General features: G+C 36.6%; 1 protein-coding gene across 1 annotated transcript; it reads left to right on the top strand.

Moving 5' to 3' along the window:
* The first annotated feature begins 1,067 nt into the window (after positions 1 to 1,067).
* On the top strand, positions 1,068 to 22,776 carry slc30a2 (solute carrier family 30 member 2). The gene is made up of 8 exons (XM_038304138.1): positions 1,068 to 1,340; positions 10,908 to 11,119; positions 13,788 to 13,934; positions 14,133 to 14,286; positions 16,371 to 16,590; positions 16,918 to 17,023; positions 18,276 to 18,410; positions 21,063 to 22,776. The coding sequence occupies exons 1-8, from the start codon at positions 1,258 to 1,260 to the stop codon at positions 21,206 to 21,208; spliced, it is 1,203 nt and encodes a 400-aa protein (XP_038160066.1). The 5' UTR covers positions 1,068 to 1,257; the 3' UTR covers positions 21,209 to 22,776.
* The last annotated feature ends 1,573 nt before the right edge of the window (positions 22,777 to 24,349 follow it).

Below are 24,349 nucleotides of genomic sequence, written 5' to 3'. Positions count from 1 at the left end.
TAGATATAAATAATTTATGTGTTAAAATGTATCATTTACAACTCATGGTAACTCAAGGTAATAATATACAGTCATAAATAGCCTATAAACGATTAAGCCCACAGATAATTATACTCCTTTATAGATCTCCTTAACAATGAGTTCAGGAATATACCTGGGAAACTCTAGACACTTAATACGAATATTAATTAACAATTAACCCCAAACCTTACTTGTTTACTGGAAAAAATGACTTATAACTTGAGAAGCCTGTTATGGTTTATTATATGATAATATGGCCTGCCATAAGGGCTCAGCAAAAGTCAGGAATAAAACATTACCTAGACTTTTGAGTTACCCATACCAATCATTAGGTCATCTGCTAGTTTAAATAGATTTCTATTGGTTATTTTATCTATTAAGTCTGACTGGTGACTGAGTAAGTCAACAAAAAACAAACAAACAGAAACAGTAGGAACAACATACCAAAATAGGACAGGCCATTGTGTTTGTTAAAATTTTATTTTGTGCATGCAATAATTTATCATAATTTATATCATAATAAGATATTTATTCATTAATTTGTGTTTTGTTTGGTGTAGTGGTTATATTTTCCATTAAGGCTATATTTGATTAAAATAATATTTTTCTGATTTTTGTTATAGTTTAATCTAATGATGCGCTTTTAGGCTTTTCCATTTTAGATTAGATTGGGTTTAAATTAGTGCAAATTAGAAAACACTGTACGTGTACAATAAATGTTGTAATTTGGATGCATATGTTCTGATATTTGAAAGCGTCTTGAATTTATATTTGATCCAGCTATTTATGCACGAATGAAAGCATGTTGAAACGCTCGCGCCTTCTGACGCCTGTCCCATTAAGTTCAGGTGTCCTGTGATCAGTCAGGCTCTGCACCCTCTGCAGGAACATTAGCAGCTGCAGTGTTCAGCGCGCTCTGCCTCATTCCTGCTGCAGTTTGACGTTTCAAGGCAACAAGTCCAACAAGATTTTTTTCTTTTTTCAAAAAAAAAAAAAGGAGAAAGAATTCTCTGAAAAAAAATATATTTTTACCACTCTGCCTGCTATTCGTCGCTGGAATGAAATCATTTTAATGTTTGCTCTCAAGACTTGGAGATCAGTGAATATGTGGTGCTGGCTGACTTTGTTCTGCGTCGACTGAAAATCAGAGGAAACCGGATCTCTCGATACCTGCAGCTGCAGGACAATAAAGGAGGATAAGAAACAATTATTTGAAAGATTGCTGGAATAAAAAAAATGGATAATACTCAGTCTAATTCTGAGAAATCCCACCTTATAGACGAGAAGAGTGCGAAGCTGTACTCCTTAAAATTGCAAAGGTGAGACTATATATGCTTTATAAATGAGGATAATTACTTGCTAATTCTGCATGCATTGAATGAAAATGAGTATCTGCAAAAAACATTTGTTATTTGAGGTGAAAAACTTTATACAGATCCACGCATGTGGCAGGAAAACGTCATGAAGCCTGCGCGTAACACGGGTGCGCATACAGAGGCAGCAGTTAGTTACTGTGGTGCATGTTAAGCATGGCTGACGTGGGCTGTTTTATGTGAATGAGCAAATTCATTTCCATGCTTGGCTTGTTTCTGGACAGCCTGTGACAAATGGCCCCCGGGGCCAGTTCACCGAGCGGTGCTAAAACCTCATCATCTGTCATTGGAAAGCTGGGGGAGCGCGCTGCGGCGCGGCTCCTGCACTACCAGACCGCATGTCAACCGGGCGTGTTGGGGGGGGGGGGGGGGGGGGGGGGGGGGGGGGATGCATTCAAACAAAATAGACAAGTATTCATCAAAGATAAATAAAACTCAAAGAAGCTGAATATTTTTTTTGCAATTAAGTTTGTTGATTTTGGAGATAAAAAACGTCAGATTTGTTCTGCGCTTTTTCATGCTTGGAAATTGAATCAGGACCTGTTTGTAACTTCAAAAAAATCGAATCAAATAAAATACCAAGCAGAAATTTCGATACACATACATTTTCTTTTAAGGCCTCAACTTGATTTTATTTTAATTATGTAGTAAATAAATGCTCCATCTGCATAGATCAAGTAAATCCTGCTTATAGTTAATGTCAGATGTTATCCCCACAGGATATTTATCAGAAAATAAAAACAAAGAAAACGTTTCAGAGATATTTTTTCTCCACAAGCATCGAGGCCCCTAAGATAAAATAAAAATAATTAAAAAAATAAGAGTTCAAATAAAGGTGGCGAGAGGTAGACATTTGAGCATATGGCGCGGCGTTTGGGGTTTCACGCACCATTTGCGCTATTCCCGTGCGCTTCCATGCGTGCGCATTTACTGAGTCACCGTTTTTATTTGGATTTTATGTTGACAAAAACATTCATTTTTAACCATTGTCAAAAATCACAAGACATATTTACTCTAATAGGCCGCAAATGTTTTTTTTTTTTTTTGATAGAGATATTCTAAAGCACTTTTTGAAAAAAAAAACGAAAAAAAAAAACGTGAAAGGTACATTTTATACGAAAAAATAAATTCTTTATGGGAATGTTGTGAGCAAAGAGGAGGTTTAAGTTGGAATTCTTCTGTTTGTAATTTAAAAAGAGATACAGACAATAAGCCAGGTACAAAAATGACTTTGGTGAAGGGGAGATCCAAGGTAATCAGGTTAAAACAATCAATTCCTATACCGGTTTAACCGCCCAATATGGCACACTTTACAGAAATAGCACTTTAACTTATTTAAAAAAAAAACTTGATCAGAAGGGGGGACCTTTATATTTCCACAATCTTATCAGTAATCAAAGATTTAAAGAAGCTTTCCTGAAGCTTTCATCAGGGCCCAGAGAGCTTAATTAAGGGATGCCCAGTGGGGTGGGGAGGGTAGCATAACCAGATCAAAAGTTAAATATTATTAGGAAACATTACTATGGTGAAATGTCATAATATCGACATAACTGAATGAAATGTTTGAGCCTTTTTACAGGTTTTCAATAATAACTAGTACTTGTCCACTGTTTAAAAAAAAACAACCATTTATAGAATAGAATAGAAAATCCCTTTATTGTCCCACAATGGGGAAGTTCTGGTGTTTACAGCAGCAAAAAGATTATAGGGAAAAAAAATGGTCGAACAAATGTGGACCTTACAAAAATGTTTAAGAATATTATTGATTCCTCAGATCAACCATTATCCACAATGATAAAGAAGCTATGAAGTTTAAGTAAGAGAAGTTCCTTGTGTGAACTTAAGGAAGCAGATGATAGCATTTGTTTTTGCCATTTAAGACAAAAAGCAAACATAAAAGCCTTTATTTAAGAGATGTTTTTCTAATAGAAACTATTTTAAAACTTCATATTTTTCCGGAATAAGTTAGGTTAGACATAATGCTGTTTCAGACAAGCAATAAAAAACCATATGGATATGGTTTATTGATTTTAAGCAGTAATGTCCGGACTTTTCACGCTTTAATGAAGAACGAGGCCTCTACATGTTGTTTGAATGAGACAACACATTCAATGGTAACTGCCCTGGATTTAATAACAAGTATAAGTTTCTATATATTTGACAACAGCCTCATCTGCTTATGGATTAATGTTAAATGCCTGTGAAATGTTTAGGTCTATATATATATTTTTTTTTTCTTTGGGGGGTGCTTTTTCTAGGGTTTATATACAGGATTAGGTTCTGAGTATGAATTTAACAGAAATGATCATAGAGTTGCAGCGCGGATGATTAATGTACCCTCATTAACATGAACTGTTATAAACTGTCGGTTTATCAGAAGCTCACTTACTGATGTCGGTCCTGCAGGTTTCAAAGAGTCCATGTAAGCCAGGTTTAGCATTTATTTAGTTACATGTGTGATTATAAGCAGAATCTGTAAAGCTTCTGGTTTGCATTTTATTTGACTTTATTTTTAATTTGAAAAAAAGAGAATTGTCGCACGCCAAAAGGGGTGCAAAATGTAAAACAAAGCTTACAGTAATGTTTACCAAGCAGAGAAGTCTAGTTTTGTGGAGGTAAAGCCAGGATTATTATAGTTAATGTCCCCTCTCCATAAGACAAGGCACTGATGGTGCTGTTCCTGACTTAAACTAACCTTGACTGTTTTCTAACCTCCAGCCTGGAAACTAAAACACATAATAAAGCTGGGATAATATTAAAGTTAAATTCTTCAGACACAAAACACACAGAAATGTTAGGAATTATCTTTATCATTCATAAAATGGCTTGTCTAACCCTAAAACACATAGGGTTGTTAGATTTAATAGATACTTTTCCATTAAAAATGGGGAGAACATCGAACAATGATGCACCCTATCAGATACACACCACACTAGTGAGAGCTTACCATTTCTCTGTTTAACTTAAAGTGAATGATGTTAAAGTTTAAGTCCTGGTTGAGAGTCGTTTACAATAAGAAGAAGAGTTATTTAAAGAGTGATCCAGAAAGAAATGTGACTAATCCCTGAGGCATGCACGCCTTCAAGGAGCAGCAGCTTACATTACACAAGCAAGAAGAAAGATTTCCAAAGCCATTACAGCTGCTCTATAGGAAATACAGATGAGATTTTAAATAGCCATAAATTTATGTTATTGGTGGAATATGTACAGTACACTAGCAGGGTTTAAGCAGCCATTTATTATTAGAATAATTTATTATCTATAGTTTACAACTCATGCAGCCCCTCCAAAATATATCATTTAACTTTAGGATCATATTAATATCTGTTTATACAAGTAAAAACTGTGATTTATTAAATGACTTTCCTGTTTATGTCTGAGGTCTCATTTCATTTCACAGATCAATGGATGCTCTCTGATGGCTTTGCTGCTGTTGCTGAGTGTCTGAAAAAAGCCATCAAACGTTGTTCAGATGCCTGAAGGTTATTGAGTAACAGATAAATATAATATTCAATGCAATCAAGAGGCTAGCAGTGTGTTCTATGTTCTTTTTTAGCCGCATAAGCAGAAACTCGGGTCCTAAAAACAGGCTTAGATGTTCTGGAAAGTGCAAACCTAGAGTTGGAGAAATGTGCTGAAATATCTATCCCCTAAGGCCTCTAAAAAGATGCTAGACTGCGAAATTTAACTGCACTGAGCTTTTTTTTTTTAAAGCATCTCACTTTGCCCACTCAGCTGCCTGGATGTAAACAGCAGCACTTGGAAAAAAAACTCTCTCTGAGGACCTGACTGGTCTGCAGATCCCTAGAGGACTTCCAGCATTAGAAAACAATTACGGAACAGGAAGTTTAACAATGGCATATTAAGTACAACTCAAAGAAGTGATTATATAGGTCTAAGTGATTCAGACACCCACCCTCTGTAATTGACATTTATTAATTCCTTGCAATATTCTGGGATTATTAAAGTATTTCTGATTCTTTCATGACAGGAATACTGATCAAAACATATTCTTTACTAATTACTTTAAAATAATATAACATCAGACTAATCATTTGGACTCCACCCGCACAGGCCCCACATGTGCATGAAAGGCCTGTCGAGGGGCAAGCCTTAATATCTCTATAGGATTTAAGTCAAGGCCTTGTTTAGTCTCCTTTAATAACTTCATTTTGCTTGGTTAGATTGTTTCTGTTCCCGCCTCAACTCAAATCAACCAGATAATTATCCTCTCACTCTCTACGATCCTTGTGCCCCAGTTGCTTTATGTTTATACCTCAGCCAAGATTGTATTTTAGGAGTTTGTGTGTCTGTCTGTCTGTCTATAGGATAACTTGAAAATGATGGATGTATTTTATATCAGATGTGTCCCTCATGCAAATCCATTAAATTTTGGCTATGATCCAGATAATCTGGATACAAGAATGTTCTAAACGATTCTCTAACATTGTGTGAGGGATATTTGGTGGAACTGTGGAAGCAGTTTTATTGTCTTATATATCCTTACACGTGGCCCTATACTTACTTAGCAACAAAACAGTACATGCTGAAGGTCAAGTATGAGTCTTAGCAATAATAAAGTCCCTAATGCCTTATTTGTACGCAATTAGATGATGTATGAGGAGGTTTGGCATAAACAGAGAACATCTGTATAAACATTCCTCCGAGTGTCAAAGCAACCGCTGGCATCGACCAGTACACGTGAATTCCAGTAAGCTTTCGACATGACTGGACTGAAGGTTGGGGGATAACTGAATTGTGACGATGCATTGCTGGATGTATGAAGTGTTTAAGACAGCTGTATGAATTCGGTTTTGTAATTAAATGTGTCCCCCCTCCGGTTGATAAAATGGTGTGAATCGTGGCCTTCTTTCTGTCATAAGGGAATTCTACCAATGAGCTTCTATAGAACAAGCAGTTCACCACTAAACCAGAGGGTGGCAGTAGTGACTATCAACAGCCTCAGCATCGGACTCAAAAAGTCTGAAGGTGTTTCACTGAAGACAAAAAAACAAAGAAGAGGGAAAGTTGTCGGTTTGTTAGCAGGATCAATTGAAAATTTATTTACAGATTTCATGGAAATATTTCTACAAGAGGTTTGCCTCGTACCAATGAACAGTTTTTTTTAATTTGGGAATGATACAGATCATGTATGAGCTGCAGCTATAGGTTTAAGTCACAATATTGGACAAAATGTGCTGCTTGGTGAAGTTTGTGGTCTGCGAGTGCTAGCTTAATCTATAGTTGCTCCCCAAGTTCAGTTCTCATTGTCCTTTGCTGTTAATGTTACTGTTTGTTATCACTGAAACCCTTCAGCTCATTATGTTGCTCCCGAGATTCAGTCTGTGCTTTGGTTCAGGTCAAAAACCACTGATTGTTACTCTGCTTGAGGCAGAATAAGATGTTGTTTTCACCTGAACCTCCATGATGAATGGTGTAGGAAAAATTTGTTTGAGATATTTGCAGACCCTGTCTGACAGTAACAAGTCTGAGCACCTAGCTGACCTAGAAACCTCTGAGAAAAGCTGGATAGATTGCAGAAGTTTTCATAAAAAAAGCCCCTAACAGCAAGATGTCTTAGCCTTTCATTCATTTTCTTTTAGTTCTGAAGAAAAAATCATGGCTAACTGCTACACCTGTCATTCTAATTTATGAACAATATTTCTTACCTTGCAGTTTCGCCATTTGTTCTTAAAACCCAGTTCACATTAAACTGTAATTGTTAAATTAGAATTGATTAGTAACCAGTTTTTAACTTTGTCACAATTATCTCAATAAATGTAATTAAAAAAAGCCGTTCTATCTTTGTATCCGTTTTAGAATAAAAAGTTATATCGATTAAAAGACTGATTTAGATTTAAAGGTACTTTTAATCATCATAGAATCAGGAAAAAAAAACTTTTTTATTTATATAAAAAATGGCATGTGTATAAGTGTTCATATATTTATCAATAATTAAATAAAAAAATAATAATTAGCATTACAGCCGGTTCTTATTTTGTATGAGAACCTAACTAACTCTGGATATCTAATCAAAAATGCTTCAAATATTGACATTACTTCAAATCAGAGGAAGCATGTTTGTAAAATTAACTACAAAATAAACTGTCTTTTCCCCTAAAGCCAAGTAAAAATGGTAATTAAATCATATTCACCCCCCAAAACATTTTTCTCCATGTGTTCATTTAATCTCGATCACAAAAATCATTTAGATAAATCACAGTTCCATCAAACTGAGCTCAGTCTGTGTTTATGAGATGTGTGAGATTTCTTGTCCCGGTGGAGTAATTGAACAGAATCCTTTTTCCGCTTTACCGGTTCTTTTCATTCAAGACATCCCCTGATAGGACTGTTTCTGTGATAAAGGAAAATCATGCAAACCTTGCACTGATAATGTGGAGTGTGTGAATTAAAGTGTGTGTGCGTGCATGGTTATCTCAAGACAGGCCAGATTAGTTTTTTTCCACCTCATTAGCGACATCATTGCATCCCCCAATCACTGCACTCACCAGAACAAGAAGCCTGGCTGTGTGAGGTAAGCAGTAAGACGAAGAATCAAATTTTTTTTGCTGTACTTTCCCCTTATTGTGAAGATGAAATAAATATACTAATGCACGTTTGATATTTTACTATTTACTCAAGTAAATTACTCAATAGTAATATTTTCCAGAAAACACAACATAAAACATATTTATTCATTTTTGTTCTGTTAAAAGCCATCATTTTCAAGCATTTTACAGGAAATCTAGTTGCAAAAATGCAATCTTGTTTAAAAAATACCTCAAATTCCATCAGATTGGAGGGAAAATATCAGCGGACATCAAATTTTAGGTCTAACTACTGATTCTCAATTAGATTTAGGTGTGGAGTTGGCATCATTTGTTAAGTGCATGACTAATAAAAGTCATATCGACTGATTTTCAACTAAGATGTGGATCTTTACAATGTTTATTCTTTAATGAATCTTTGAGGTCTTCACATAACAGATATATTACACTAACATTTGATTAGAAATTAACTCTGTTGATCAAGTGACTTCTGAATGCAGTTTTTTCCATGGAATTTATTTCGATGTCTCACAGTGAACATGGATGGTTTACGTTTCATCCTTTTCAGCTTTTTGGTTTGTGAAGAAGTTTAGGCAAAGCATGTTTATTTATATAGAGCATTTCAGTAGCACAACATTTGAAATCTCTGTACATGAGATGAAAAAGAAAGTACATGCCGTGGTTTATAGGCGATAGAAATAATTGGAGAGAATAGCGATGAATAAATAAAATTAGATGAGTAATAACTAAGTAACTAGACTGATTTATAAAATGAAAGGAAAAGAAAAAATGGACTGAAAACTGTAATAATAATGTCAAGATAGCACAGTTAAGGTCTGCTCTAAACAACTTAGGGTTTCAGCACTTTTATAGTTTTCTTAGAGTTTGTTCCAGATCTGTAGAGCATAAGAACTAAAAGCTGCTTCTCCATGTTTGCTTCTGGGTTGTAGAGTAGATTTGAGCCAGAAGAACTGATGACATTGTAATGTACAGACTGCATCGTTATGGTAACTTATGTTGTTTATTATGTTTTAAAACCATTGGTGGAAAAATTTACTAAAGTAAATTTATTTGATTACTGTACTTAGGTGTTTTTCTTTTAGTATATTTACTCTAGTTGAGCAATTTCTTGGGGAAGTACTTATAACTTTCACTCCACTACATTTCAAAGTCAAATATTGTACTTTTTACTCCACTCCATTTCGAGGAACCTGCTAGTTACTTCTTCCTTTTGACTCAGCTTAGCTTTTTAAACTGCTGTTGATGTTTTTCTCTCTTGAAATAAAATTTCTACATGGCAGATAGCTGTTTGAGATGTTTGAGAGATTTGCATGGTTTTCCACAAATGTGAGAAACTCACAGGCAGATGCTATTTGTAGTTAATAAATTTTCTGAAGCCGTTAGTTGTTGCCATGTTGTTCAGCAGGATGACTTCTCAGATCACTTGTTGTAGTTTCTTTGTGGAAATAGATTCAACCTTAAACCTATATTCCATAGTGAAAGTGTGAGGAGAATCAAGACTCTTCTTTTTCTTTTTGGTTTGTTTTAAAATAAGAAGTATAATCAAAATAGCTTTCCTTATTTTTTGATTTTATGCTAAATTTCTTTGCATGTGGTCTAGGATCTGTAGCAGGTGATTTTTCAAGCATCAGGTGGTTTTTAAATAAAATGACAAATAAATCTGATGGTGGTCAGAGGGCCCGGTGGCGCCAGTGTACGGCAGCCCCGCTTCTGTCAGTGAGCCCCAGGGCAGCTGTGGCTACAATGTAGCTTGCCACCATCAGTGTGTGAGTGTGTGCGTGAATGGGTGAACGAATGTAGTGTAAAGCGCTTTGGTCAAGTCTCCTGACTTGAATAAAGGCGCTATATAAGTACATGCTATTTACCATTTACCAAATCTGTCTAAGTTGTGAAAATTACAAGGTTATTTAAAATAACTCTGGAAATTATACAGAAATATACTGATATTAGAACATTTCTTTTGTATTTTTAAATACTTAAGACCTTTTAAATGCATATAGTTTTGAATACTTAAGTATTTTTAAAAGTGAGTACTGCAATACTTGAACAGACATTTGACTGAGTAACTTCAACTTGTAGTTGAGTAAAAAAAAAAAAGAAAAAAAAAAAAACTTGTAGTTGAGTAAGATTTGAACTTGAGTAGATGTTTGACCCAGTAACTTTAACTTTTAGTTGAATAAGATTTAACTAAGAGTATCAATACTTTCCCCCAAGTACTTCTGTTGAGTACTTTGTCCACCACTGTTTAAAACCATGTATTATTTGGTAAATAATCTTCGTAACATAGCATCATGTGACTTTATGTGTGACTTTTCAAAATCCTGGAATACAATTACTGTTTTTTTTTTGGCTGCAGGAACTAATGGTGAAAATAAGTCACACAGCTATTTAACAAGCATGTTGATCAAATTAACCAATCAAAATTCTGGCAGAGACTGTAACACATAAAAGTACCTGAAATAAATAGGAATTTATTAGAATGATTAGTCAAACATCATCATTCAGTATTTCTATCTGCAATAACCCTCAAATGTGCTCTCAGTTTCTATTCAGAAAAAAACATACCCTGTGTGTTTTAAAAAAAAAGCAGAGTGTTTATCCTTTTTCACTGCCAACATCAGTCGATTTGATCAGTCTCTTCCCTGAAGGAGCATGCTCACCATTCATCCACTAAAGTGAACATTGATCGCACCAGACTGTGTCAGGTTTTTAGTTTGAGATCCATTGTAGCTCTTCTAAAGGATACCTCTCTCTGCTGCAACATTTACTCTAGAAAACCAATTGTGTAGAAACCTAATGCGTTGTAGATTTTCTGTCATTATGAGACAGACAAATTATGGTTCAGTGTGATCTAAAGCTGAGCATTTCTTTTAGACTTAAACATATTTTACTGGTGTTAGATTATGTGATGTACCAATAACTGACTCTTTCTGCATCCTTATAGCTCATTTGCAGACTCCAAAGAACACTACCAAGACTTCCCTTTAAAAAACGGGGGAATGTCCGGAGCTATCGAGATGAAGCGGCCTGTTGGTGCACACTGCCATGGACCCAAACCTTTGGTTGGAGAGGAGAGTGGCGACAAGCTGCTGGCTAAGAAGAAACTTTACATCGCTTCAGCAGTCTGTCTGGTCTTCATGATTGGAGAGGTCATAGGTAAAGAGAGCGCTGAAGATTTTTAGAAAATAAGCAATTTTCTTATTAGCACAGTAGCATTCAGGATAAATATAGGCAGTACTCGAGTTGAGGGGGGATGAGGGGGGATGCATCCCCCTTCTTAAATAAAATCATGCCCTTTCTTAAATATGACATTTTACTACTGAATGTAGTAAAATAAATAAAATCAAATAAATGTCCTACCATGACTATGAAGCTGATCCCAGTGGCTAATTTGTCCCTAACTATGTAGGGGGGCAGTGATAGCCATGCCAGTCCAGGGACTGACTGCAGTTCTACTATAAGGTACCTTGGTCAAGGTCAATGACCGGCGTACCTGACCTGTAACAACCATACCATGCATATTGCTTCAGGTTAATAGATTACATTATTTAAGCTTCCACCATCCCCTTTCTTTAGTTGAGTGCTGAATATAGGCTAATTTTAAAAAGCTTAAATCTGCCTGTCTGATTTATAAAGTCATAAATGTTCTGTTCCGCAGCGTCTGCCGTGAAGCGGGCGCTGTACCGGTCCGTCGTGGTGAAGAGAGAGCTGAGTCAAAAAGTGAAGCTCTCGATTTACCGGTCGATCTATGTTCCTACCCTCATCTATGGTCATGAACTCTGGGTCATGACCGAAAGAACGAGATCGCGGATACAAGCGGCCAAAATGGGTTTCCTCCGTAGGGTGGCTGGGCTCTCCCTTAGAGATAGGGAGGGACTCGGAGTAGAGCCGCTGCTCCTCCACATTGAGAGGAGCCAGTTGAGGTGGCTTCTGGTTAGGATGCCTCCTGGACGCCTCCCTGGTGAGGTGTCCGGGCACGTCCCACCGGGGGAAGGCCCCGGGGAAGACCCAGGACACGCTGGAGAGATTATGTTTCTAGGGTGGCCTGGGAACGCCTTGGGGTTCCTCCTGAGGGGCTAGAAGAAGTGGCTGGGGAGAGGGAAGTCTGGGCCTCCCTTCTTAAGCTGCTGCCCCCGCGACCCGACCCCGGATAAGCGGAGGAAGATGGATGGATGGATGGATGAATAAATGTTCTGCTCCTTCCACCACTAAATGACTTTAGTAAAAAGAAATTCCCCTGTGGGTCAATGTTCCATGTAACTAGAGGTGATAGTGACCTTATATTTAGACAGGCATCATTTTAATTAACATCATCTCACTTCAGGGCTTAGCCTTTCTGGAATAACATAACTGTTTTAGTGAGGGAAAGTTTTCAAACTACATTTAAAAATACATTTAAAATTTTAGACTCAAACATTTGAACATGATTTTTGGATGGCAGAGGAGAAGAGAAAAAAGAAAGGACTTTCTTTTTTCTCTCCTCAGCTCTTTAAAGGGCACTTTTGCATATTTTTTCAACAATCCCCCACCTGTACACGCCACCTGTGAGATCAGTGCAATATTACAGAGAGCAGTGCAATACAAATAATTGACTTTTGTTTGTTTCTTATAGACATTGACATATCGGGCCATGTTTAGTGTTGTAAATACCTCATTTGTCTGTGACATCCACCTGCCTGGTGGACTGCAGATCAAGATTAGGCTAAAACTGTAATCTGGAATATTTATATCGTCTAATGTTCATTAATATGCACTGTCCTGTTTTTCTCTAAATTTAGGATTTTAGATATTATACGGAAATATCGTGAGAAAAATTTGAAAAGTTTATAATAGCCACTTAATGTATAGCTTTATTTTTAGATAATATGTGTTCCGTGAATTTTAGGGTTAACCTTGATCGATTTCTTTATTTTACAAAGAAAATCAGTCTTTGTTTTTATTTTACCTACAAATGGTTGAGATCTTTCTCCAATAAAATGCAGAACAAAAAAATTATTTTCTCTGAATGGTTGATTGGTCCTGACAGTCCTCCCCAGTAGACAATCAGTGCAGTCATAGCTTCTGTGGTCCAGCATCACTTTGCTGTTACATAATCTTGATTTAGATCTTTGTAATCTAGCCAAAAAGAACTTGTCTTGGCAGACACATAATTGGTTGAGCTTAACGGATGTACTGGTTTTGCAGCTAAAATCTCATTGTACCTTCCAATTACAGTTGGCTGTGGTTGTTTGTTTTTTTCTGTTTGAGAGTTATCTGTACTACAAGACGTGTGCAACCTGAAGAAAAAAAAGAAATAAGGTGTCAGTTTAACTTACTTTGTCAAGAGCTCCCAACAGATTTTGGAATAGTTCTCAAAAATAACCATTTTAAACAAATTTGAGAAAGTAAAAAAAAAAAAAAAAAACATCATCTTTATTCATGCACAAACTCAGTTTGAAGCATACCTTTTTTTTTCTTCATAAGATTAGTAGCTCAGGTGGGATTTATTAGAGTCTTTAAATAATATTTATATATTATAATGTATATATTATATTATATTATGTATATATTGTAAAACATATAGTTTATTGCGTAGTGCTGACATTCTTTTGCTAAATACACAAATACTAGGTATCATTCAATCAAATGGTAAAACCTGAGGTAACTGTGTCATGCTTTGGAGAAGCTCTTAAAATGCAAGTTTTATCTATCACTAAAGATAACCTTTTTTAGTGATTTCCTTTTCACTTAGAGGCTGTTGTCCATCTTATAAACAAAGAATTAAGTTTGATCTGTAATAATGGCGGTTTGCATGGTTTGAAGTTACTTTTCTTGTTTTAAACAGGAGGCTATCTGGCCCACAGTCTTGCCATCATGACTGATGCTGCTCATCTCCTCACTGATTTTGGGAGTATGATGGTGAGCTTGTTCTCCCTGTGGATCTCCTCCAGACCTCCCACCAAAATCATGAACTTTGGTTGGCACAGATCAGGTCAGCAAAAGAAGGCAGATGAATCTTTATGTGTGGATTTCATCATATAGTAGGAGATAAGAACCAAAGTAGTGTTTGTTGCTTCAAACGTTCATGTAACACTGTTTTAATTAATTTAGAGGAAAATTAGTCACAGTTAAAGTCCACCCTGTTTATGTGCAGTGAAGTGACAAATCCTCGCTTCTGCTTTGCTCCCAGAAATCCTTGGAGCGTTCATCTCCGTCATATCCATCTGGATCGTTACAGGAGCTCTCGTCTATTTAGCTATTGAAAGGATTGTACGAAACGACTACGAGATTGAGGGGCATGTAATGTTAGTCACTTCTGGATTCGCCGTCATTGTAAATATTGTGTAAGTACTTCATTGCTTAATAGCTGTAGACATAAAATATTGAAAGACATTTATTATGCAAATCACTGTGGTGTTAATATACAGAGTTTAAAACTTACTGAAAATTTAAATCAATGTTTTTTTTCCAAATCAAAATTTATTCAATTCTAATGAAACAGGCCATCTAATAATTAAGGTTTAAAAGTCTGAGATTTTTGAGAATATCTTAAAAGTTGTTAAATATAAAAAAAAAAATGTATTTGACATTATTATATGAACATATTTGTTATTATGGATCCTAATACTCTATTTTTTTTTGTTTAGCACCTATCATGTTTTGTTTCTTATGCCAGATCATTCTCAGTATCTTTCTTTAGTTGCTGTTGTGTTTTTGGTTTCAATCTTTGCCTCTGCCTCAGTGTTCAAAGTTATTGACCCCACCAGCTTCTTGCCAACCAGTTCTCCTAGTTTTTATCTGGTTTATTTACGGTACTCCTTATGTGTAAATACTCTTTGAATACAAAGCTTAACCAAGATTGTTTTTGCTTCACCTCGTGCTGTAACTGTTTACCTAAACATAAGTCTTCCAGTCACCAAGCTGCGTCTGCAGAGCAAGTATGCCTGCCATTAGGTTCATTCCATTTAACTCCTTTTGTCAGCTTTTGTATATTAGCATGACAATATTTGGCAGATTTTCTGTAGAACTAAAACCTCATCTAAATTAAGTAGGATGTCATTTTTATATGTTTACTTCCTCATTTCCATCAATCAATCCAGATAACTTCCAAAGTGTCCATCTTTTCTTTATGTGAGAATGATTTATTATATAATATCAAATTATATGGTATGTCTATTGGATTTTTAGGTGAATGAGATGTTAATGTTTTTTTTTGTAGCAGGTTTTCTATAGTTGTCTGTTGGATAAGTTTGGGGGAAGAACATCCCGGACAAGCCCCCAATAAATTTTATAAGTATTCCAGAATTCAATTTATAGTGTAGTTGGAAACTATAGTCGCATTTAGAAAGACATCTCACCAAATGTAACCATGTTAGTAAATATGTCAACTATAATAAAACTAAAGAGAAAATACATCTAGAATTTTAAGCCAAATGTAACTTATTTCTTAATTATTGTATCAATGAGTTTAAGAGGTTGGTCATAGCTGTCACTGACTGATTTAGAAGGACACTTCCATTCAAAGATATTAGAAATATATTATTATTGCACTTCTTTTATGTGTTTTAAGTGTGGCAGGCCAAATGAAATAAAGGTTTATGGAGGAACATCACAGCTACATAGAACTTTAAAGTCACATACTGATCTTTGATGTTACATTGTCTGCCTGAATGTTCTGCTAGGAAATATAATTCAAACAGACCACCTTGTTTTATTCCTGTTGAGACAGTCTGAAAAGCTTTTATTTTACTCCACATGTAACAGGGTGTTTACATATCAAATAAATCTGAGGTCTTGGTGTTACTTTTGATCAGAATCCTTAGAAATAATTGTTTGAACTCAGGTTTCCAGAAAATGTAGCTCATAACCATTAATTAATTCCGGTGGCAATAAACATTTAACAAAGAACTAAATAGGTTTGTATAGCTTTTTTCCCCGAAATGAAATAAAATCATTTAAAAAAGATTTTTATGTTATTTTTCTGATGCTAAAAATTGTTTTATGATCTGAAACAACTTAATTGTGACCTAAAAATAATAGCAGATGGAAAAGTTAAGATGTTAGTGTTTATAGAACTGTTTATAAATAAATAAAGAAATGGGATACCATAAACCAAAAGACAGGGCCAGTAATGTCGAACTGCAATGTTTATATTTATGAAGTATAAATGTTTTTCTCTACGAAAAAGAAAATGTAGGCTTCAATTACATAATGTGGACACTGCACTTAAATAACTGGCAAAATTACAAAAAAAGATGTACACAGTACATTAAAATACCAGTCTAGTAACCACTTTAAGTGGTGTTTCTCTTCTACAAAAGACAAAATAAATAAATTCATTAAAAGAAAAGACAATTGAACTAGAAATTACTATTTCAACCTCTGTTCATAATCCAGGTACCAATGATGATCTTTTTTATTTCTGCAGTATGGCCTACATCCTTCATCACTCTACGAACCTCCACCCTCATGGTAGGGGTTATCAGCAGATTGATGAGGATGGTCAGAGCCCCGTCAGTCATGGCCACTCCCATGCGCTCCTTGGTGCCCATGGCAACACAAGCGTCCGCGCCGCATTCATCCACGTGCTCGGTGACCTGCTGCAGAGCATCGGCGTCATGGTGGCAGCGACCATCATCTTCTTTCGGGTCAGATATAGATCACATTCTTGTTAGGGTGAGGTTGAACCATCAGTTTAATCCTGCTGGCATCTTAAAAAATGCCTATGTAATTATAAAAGATTCTTTTTTTTTATGTATTCAGACTTAATATGTTGCAGTTCAATTTTAAATGAAATTAATGCACCACTAAAATGCACCACTTAAATTTACTGAAATATATAAACATTAAGCAAAGTTTGAGAGCATGGACTGTTTTTTCTTTTCATTAAAGACATTCCATTTTTTCCATCAGAGGTTTTGATATGTCAGGAAGAAACATCATCTGAGGTTCTAATACTTTCTTTGTTTTTTCAGCCTGAATATAAAATTGCAGATCCCATCTGTACGTTCCTGTTTTCTATCTTCGTCCTTTTCACCACCCTCACCATCCTCAGAGACGTCTTCAGGATACTAATGGAAGGTATTGGCTGATCTATCACTTAAAACAGTAAATATAAACATGCCACAATGGTCATTTTGGTTGTGAATTTGTTAAAAATGCCGGGTCTAATTAATAAAGCAGCTGTTTAATAAAAGATTAGACAGATATTCCTATGAAACTTCAAAATTGTTTTAGGTGCATAAAACTAACACACTGATTTATAAAGTGACTGATAATCATTTAATAATATTCTTTCAACCCCAGTGAACTACATACAAAATGTGCAACTCAGTTGAAGAAATCCCAGCCATGCAGTTCAGTTATAAATAAGGTGCATATTTAGAAACAGTATATTTGTCTTGATTTGTTCTGTTTTAGTTCCAAAAAAAACGAACAATAATCCAGTGGACTTTGTTTCAAGTTTGAAGACGTTTTACTTCCCATCCAGGAAGCTTTTTCAATTCAAAATGTCAGAAATAGCGTTAAGTTTGAGTTTATAGGGTGGACCAAAAACAAGCCTTCTTTTGGCTTAGAAAACATGCAGATTGAAACGGACGAACGGAATCGGCAGTAGTTTGGGCTTTTTGTTAGCCTGTGATACCCAATACTGGTCTAGTCCTCTGAAAGTGGGGTCGTTATAGGGAATTTTTGGCCTTACCGAACAGGTGAAATCTTCTGTTTCCCTGTGTGGGGTTGGGGTTGCGATGATAGCAGGTTTTATGCTTTTTGGTGGATTTCCTATGTTTGCATTTCTGTTTATTCTAGTTTTATGTTCTCTTTATTTACTGTGTTTCATGATCTACCCAGCACTTAATACTCCCCCCACAGCTGTTTCTCATTTGCTCAGCATGAATTCTCCTCAGTTCAGTCCCTCCACAGTCAGAATCTCTGTTGCTAATTTGTTTCTAGGTTTTGATATTTAACATCTGTTCTCATCATGCGCCTTCTGTCCTTGTTTGTATGTTTGGTTTCATAATGACAGTTATGTGGCAATATCTGCGTTCAGCAGTTATTGTTTAAAGCCCCAGCAGATGGTCACATCCTGAGGAATCTGTCCCATTGAGCATTTCTTAACACATCACAGAAAATTTTCCAAAAGCAAATACTTGGAAATATTTCTGCAACATAGCTATAATCTAATCACAATATGATCTAACCAAATCCGTTTTGATTTTAAAATGCAGCTTGATGTTATAAGTAGTAGTGCAATCTGTAGCACGTCAACCTTTCAGGATATCTGCACAGTAAGAGCCCTGCATTGCAGTAATGTGCAACTTTTTGTTGTTTTTAGGATCTCCTAAAGGAATCGAGTTTAACTCTGTGAAGGAGGTGCTGATTTCTGTGAAAGCTGTGAAGTCCGTGCACTCGTTGCACCTGTGGGCCCTGACTCTGGGACAATCGCTGGCCTCTGTTCATCTGGCAGTAGGTAACAAAAGACAGAACAAACATCAGCAAAAATCCAAGGCCATGCCGCAAGGGTTTAAATCTCTCGCAGAGGGTTTCAAAGCTGAATGTAAAGCAATTTCTCAGTTAAAGTGAAAAAGAGAGAAATTCGATGCATTTAAATGCGAGAGAAATCTGATGAGTTTAGAAAGATCTGATCACTTTTATGCAGGAGACATTTGAAAATGCTGGCTTTTAGCCATACCTCTCATCTGATTGAAGCCTAAGATTTGTATCGGAGAGAACTAATATGGGTCCTTGTTTTGCAAAAGGAAAACTATATTTTAGTTTGTCATGTTATGGAAATATGTAGCTGTCTTTTCTATGCTAATTTACTCTTCTTATAATTTAGGGCAGGAGTGTAAACTAACTGATATTGGAACATGATTTCTGGTTTCAGCACTAGCTCCGCCAAAAAAATGGGGGTGGCCACAAAAGTATCAATGTGCACTAAGGGATGGCTAGAGAACTGCACCAAAATCAGTTTATATTTAATCTACAGTAACCACACAATACAAATGGGGAAAATGATGAGCACAACATCTGTACTTTCCAAATAAATCAGGACAGACCAGACAAGAGACACATGGAGCAGCACAAGAAAGCCATCTTTGTTAGAAGATAAACCCCATCACTGAACCAGCTGATTGACTGAACAGTGTAATATCAGTAGAGTGGGAGATTGCTGTTTTAAATCAAACAAATACATATATTTGTTTTTCAATATCTTCATTTACAAGGTTGGAGTAATCCCAGATACAAATTTTTTTTATTGCAAATGTATTAGTATTTCAGATAGTTTCTGATGCCATTTATTCCAACAAAGTTCCCACAGAAACCAACCCACAGCATCACAGTCCTTTTGATCATATTCTACTGTGGAGTTGTCTACATATTTAACCTTTGATGCTCATCAGACCCACCTGGAGGCTTTGTCTCTGAAACACTCAGGGCCGGATTTATCAAGATCCAATTTTGCGTGCAGTAATTTGCGCTCGCAAACTGGAATTTTGTGCGAGGGGCTGAACCATGGTTTGCGGGTGATTTAACAAGAGAGATTGTGTAACTGGTGGCAGGTGCAAAACTGTTGGAGGCGCCCTATTTAAATGATGGTTTTGCGCGTTTTGTGGTTTGCGGCAAAGTAGTTTGTAGTTTGTACAAACTAGTGCATTAAGAAATTTTTATCTTACAGTGACCTCCCAAAAAAAAAAAAAATAAAATAAATAAATAAATAAATAAAAAAATTAAAAAAAAATGGTGTTTTGTATTGGCCTGTAGAAAAATGCACATACCAAATGGCTCACAAGAAGTGACTGTGGATGAGATTACTGCGCGTACGCATCCCCGCAGCATTAGCATGTTGCTCCACAGGCGCAGGGGGGAGGTCGGGGTTCTCCGGTAGGGCGTCAGGGCGACATGGCATATAGAACGTCGGACAGCACTTCTGAAAAACTAGATTGGGAGATCCAACGTTGCAAGGAGTTTTGTGATATCTGGTATTGCGTGGGTCCTCCTTGTGGCTGGCTCCAAATCCATTCAGAGTTCCCCCAAAAGCTCCAAAATGGCAATGCTGGATAAACGATATGTTTTGATGATCGTTTCCTGGTTCATTCCAAAAATATTCACACGGAGTGAAAAAATGCGTTCTCTGCGTCTCCTTGCTTCATTTCCATCTTGCGACAATAACCGCTGCCATGTGTGCGCAATTACACATACAGACCATTTGCACCTTCTTTTGAAACGTGTTAAATATAGAGTCAGATACCGTTAGCAAAATTGCTTTCAGGTTTAATAAATCACTTTGCGAGTGCTAAACTAATATATTTACATGTTCTCCTCCCACAAGACGCACTTTTGCGTGTAAACGCCCCATATTGCATATTCATTGCAGAAAAAGTACTAAATGGATAAGAGGCGCTATTTAGCACGTTTTAAAGACCAAATACTTTTAGCACGCTGTTGATAGATCAGTTTGTACATTTTTTAGCGTGCGCAGTGAAATAGCTCACATTTTTATACACGCAAACCTTTGATAGATTCGGCCCTCAGTCTTTGTCTCAACCGAACAAACCCCATAGTCTCCATTTAAAGTCCAAGAAGCATTTAGCAGACTCCATCTATATCTGTGATGGTACAAAAGGAAAGTTTTTTTTTCCTGGCACGCCTCCCTAACCACCAGCTAGAACAGTGTTACTTCGCTTGCTTCCCACCTCACAGTGTGTGATGTGATCCCCATCCAGGATGCTTGTCAAATTTCTAGTTATAAAACTGAGACTTTCTGTAACATCCCATTTACACTCATTTTATACCCAGTTATTCCCAGTTTAACTAAAAGGACCAAAAACATTTGTTTTTACTTTTTTACAAGAGCTGTTCATCTAACAAAAAAATATTGATTTAATTAAAAGGAAATCATTTTGCAACATCTTCTCCAAAGAAGCAAATATTTCTGATGATTTAGACTCTGGCATCTTAACAGGATTTTAAATAGTTGATAATATTAGGAGTCATCAACTAGCATTTTTCCCTCTAAGCTTTAATTTTCTTTTATCTTAGCATCATATTTAATATAAAATAACTGCATATCCTTGAGATTCAACTAACAACCATTTTTTCCCTTCCGTTTCCACATCAGAGGAAGGCGCTGACCCTCAGTCCGTGCTTCAGGAGGCCACAGAGCTGCTTTACAACAAGTTTGGTTTCCAGAACATCACCATCCAGGTTGAGCTTTACACCGAAGAGATGAACCACTGCTCCCACTGCCAGGACCCCAGGGAATGACGTCTGTACCGGAATCAACCGGAACCCAAACGGACTTAGAAGGCTCAGACATGCTTGCAGCATTTTCTCCAGGTTGGGACCAACCACTGATCGATGTGTTACATTCATAATGCAGGTTTCTGATGGAGAAGCAGAACTGATCTGTGGTTTATCAATGATTTTTCACAAGTAGTCAAAAGAAATTACACAGAAAAATCATCCATGTGTTTGTAAAAGCATGCAGATGGTGGGTTTCCATGCTGACAGTGGACGTCTGTGTAAATGTTTAGTTTTTAATCAAAGGTTGTGACGCATTTTCTTTTTACTTTATGAAGAAACCATTTTACAAGAACACTGTTATTAAAGCAGAGAAAACATCCTGGCTTGAAATATGCCCTGACATAGAGTATTATTGGGTAGAAACATGATGAATAATTTTAATTAACTGCATTGATTTAATGGTGAATTCAAACTCAGTTCTTTTACTGAATCCAAAAATTAATTTACTGTATAGTAAATCTAAAAAAAGGAAAACAGTGTCAACAGAGAATAAGAATGTATTTAATCAAACTTGTCACTTTTCCACTGCCGCTTGTCTTGATACGATGCGTTCAAGTGTCTCTCTCTGTTTCTAAACACTTTTTTTTAAAAGTAAGTTGAAAACACTGCCTGATACTAGCAATTGTACGCCATTGGTTTTAGATATTATATTATTTCCTATCCCTTTTGTTCTAGAAAGATAAAGTACCAGAGATAAATGGATACCTAACCACTAAACACGTGTGGTCACTCATAGTTGGTTTCCCCTTCTAGTTCCAGTAGTAGACCTACAGTAAATCCTCGCCTCTAAATGTTCTTGGTTCAGTTCAGTAGCTTTGATTTTTGTGAAATATAAAAAAGCAGAAAATTTGTTTATTTGCTCAAATATTTGTATTTTCTATCAAGAAGTGGCCAAAAATTAAAACATTACTTCACAGAGGCTGCAGTTGGACACCTTTTAAAGTTCACAAAGCTTTTGTAGAAATTGTTCTGGGTAGCATATTAGAGTAACGTCTTTCGACCGAATTGAGCAAACTGTAGCTCCTAGTTTCTGTTCCTTCACCTTTGCAATCAACAGTATGAAAATTATCATTGGTAGGAAAGAAACTGTGGACCGCAGAGCTTTCCACCTGGTGGTAAACAATCATGGAAACTACTCGTCAAAATTGGGACTAATGCTACGTTCACACCCAACACCATTTCAGCTGCGAAAAGCCTCTGCTGCTTGATTTTTTGATGCTTGTACACATTAAGGTCAGACGCAAGTAAAGTGTGTTTTGATGCATGTGATGCTTCTGCTGCTCCTGTGTTCAATGGCAAGCCCCGCCTGCTTTGCATCCAGAAATTCAAAACACATCTCTGCATTGTGATTGGCCGGCCAGTTTGTAGGGCCTGGGGCATTGATCGAGGCTAAACCACTCGCAGGCAAAAATGATTTTGGCCGCTGGTGGGTGAGGCTAGTTTACTAGGCTAAAATACTATAGCAATTTATTTTATATCTCGTTTTGTAAGCCAGGGTAGAATCAGCTCTGGGCAAAAGTGACTTATAAGCAGTGTTGGGAAAGTTCTCTTTCTACGTGAACTAGTTCAAAGTTCAGTTCACACATTTTAAAATGAACTAGTTCAGTTCATAGTTCATAATTCAAAATTTTGAACTAAGTTCACAGTTCCAAAAAATGAACTAGTTCTTTTTTTTTCTTCATATATTGCTCAATTACACCATAGCCTACTGTAGAACCACAGACAGTAATTATTTTATCAGTTGTAACACTGAAACTGTGCGTCAGATTTCATCTTCATATCCAGTTTTGAATCCTTATCCAACCAGGGTTTACATTAGCATTGAGGGGACAGATTTCCCCATTGTTGCTTTAATGCTTTGTTGCTGTCCATTCACTTCACACTAGTAGCAGCTGCAGCTTTCACCCCTACAGTATATTCTCAAAAACATCAGGAAAAATGTGCTGCTTGAATGGTCTTTTTTATGAGGAATTATTAAAAGAAAAACAGGAAAGTAGTCTTTAAGGTGCAAATGTTTTTTTTTTATCATTTTAATATTTTTTTCCATTTGAAATTTCATTTCAGTACATACTAAAAAGGAATACTGGAATCCTGGAAAATTATACCAGGCAGGTTAAAGTGCGGATTTTTTTTTTACTGAAAGCCGGCGGCAAAGTTTGCAGAGAAATGTAAGATTGTTGCCATCATCCTCACCGACCACCTGGTCATAAACCTGTTTTAAGTGATCATACTGCTGCTTTGTCGCATCCACGGTCGTCTCCATGCTGCTGCGGCTTCCACGCTCCTTTTTGATTTGATGACGCACGCGGCTGTAGGCTACGACACTGGTAGCTGGTGTTGCCAGATTGGGTGTTTTTCCCGCTACATATTAAGGCCTGTTTACGGTGTGATTTAGCTGGGGTTTCGCCTGGAGGGCTCTATAGAAATCTGGCAACCTATTGAACGGAGTTCAACTGAGAGAGCGTGCCGTTCACAGACACCAGAATGAACGAGTTCACAATAACGTTCATCAGGCAGTAATGCAGTACGTTCGGTTCACGTTTGCCCAAAATATGAACGAGTTCATGAACTTTCGTTCAATGAACGCGTTCAGGCACAACACTGCTTATAAGTAATGGGGAAATAGTGTAGTCAGTCTCCTCTCTTCTGGCTGCAGGCAGGGTTTTATTGCTGCATAATGAAGCTGCTAAGACTGATCACCTGTCAATTCTTTGTAGGTGGGAGGGGCTTACAGCAGCACTCTCTGCTTGTTGAAGGCAGTGGGTCCATCCATATACAGTGAATTGATTAGGATTTTTAAGTTAAAATATTAATGCAACAGTGGTCGCCATGAAAAAGGTTGTCTGAATAGTGCTGGAGGTAAGGAAGGAGGTAGGAAAAGGAGAACACTTCCTATCATGGTTGGCATAGGGTCCTCCTGAAGTTCCTTTCCTACCAATTAATCTGTGCTGTGTCTTATTCTTACTGTTGACCTGACAGAATGTGAAGGACTTTGTCAAAATCAACAGATCTGTCATCTATGACTTCAAAATAAATCACTAGAGGAGTCTTGAAAGTTGCTAAATATAGCGACAAAGACAATAAGTTGGCAACAGTAGGAAA

Source organism: Cyprinodon tularosa, unplaced genomic scaffold, assembly GCF_016077235.1.
Source record: "Cyprinodon tularosa strain WSP-4 unplaced genomic scaffold, ASM1607723v1 ctg526, whole genome shotgun sequence".
Lineage (NCBI taxonomy): Eukaryota > Metazoa > Chordata > Actinopteri > Cyprinodontiformes > Cyprinodontidae > Cyprinodon > Cyprinodon tularosa.
The sequence above is the reverse complement of the archived record's forward strand: the minus strand, read 5'-3'. Positions and strand labels throughout refer to the sequence as shown.

Excerpts from the sequence above, each read along its gene's own strand:
- slc30a2 (XM_038304138.1), top strand. The coding sequence starts at position 1,258 with ATGGATAATACTCAGTCTAATTCTGAGAAATCCCACCTTATAGACGAG. Across the intron at positions 11,120-13,787 it reads CATGATTGGAGAGGTCATAG|GAGGCTATCTGGCCCACAGT; the intron begins GTAAAGAGAGCG and ends TGTTTTAAACAG. Across the intron at positions 14,287-16,370 it reads GCCGTCATTGTAAATATTGT|TATGGCCTACATCCTTCATC; the intron begins GTAAGTACTTCA and ends TTATTTCTGCAG.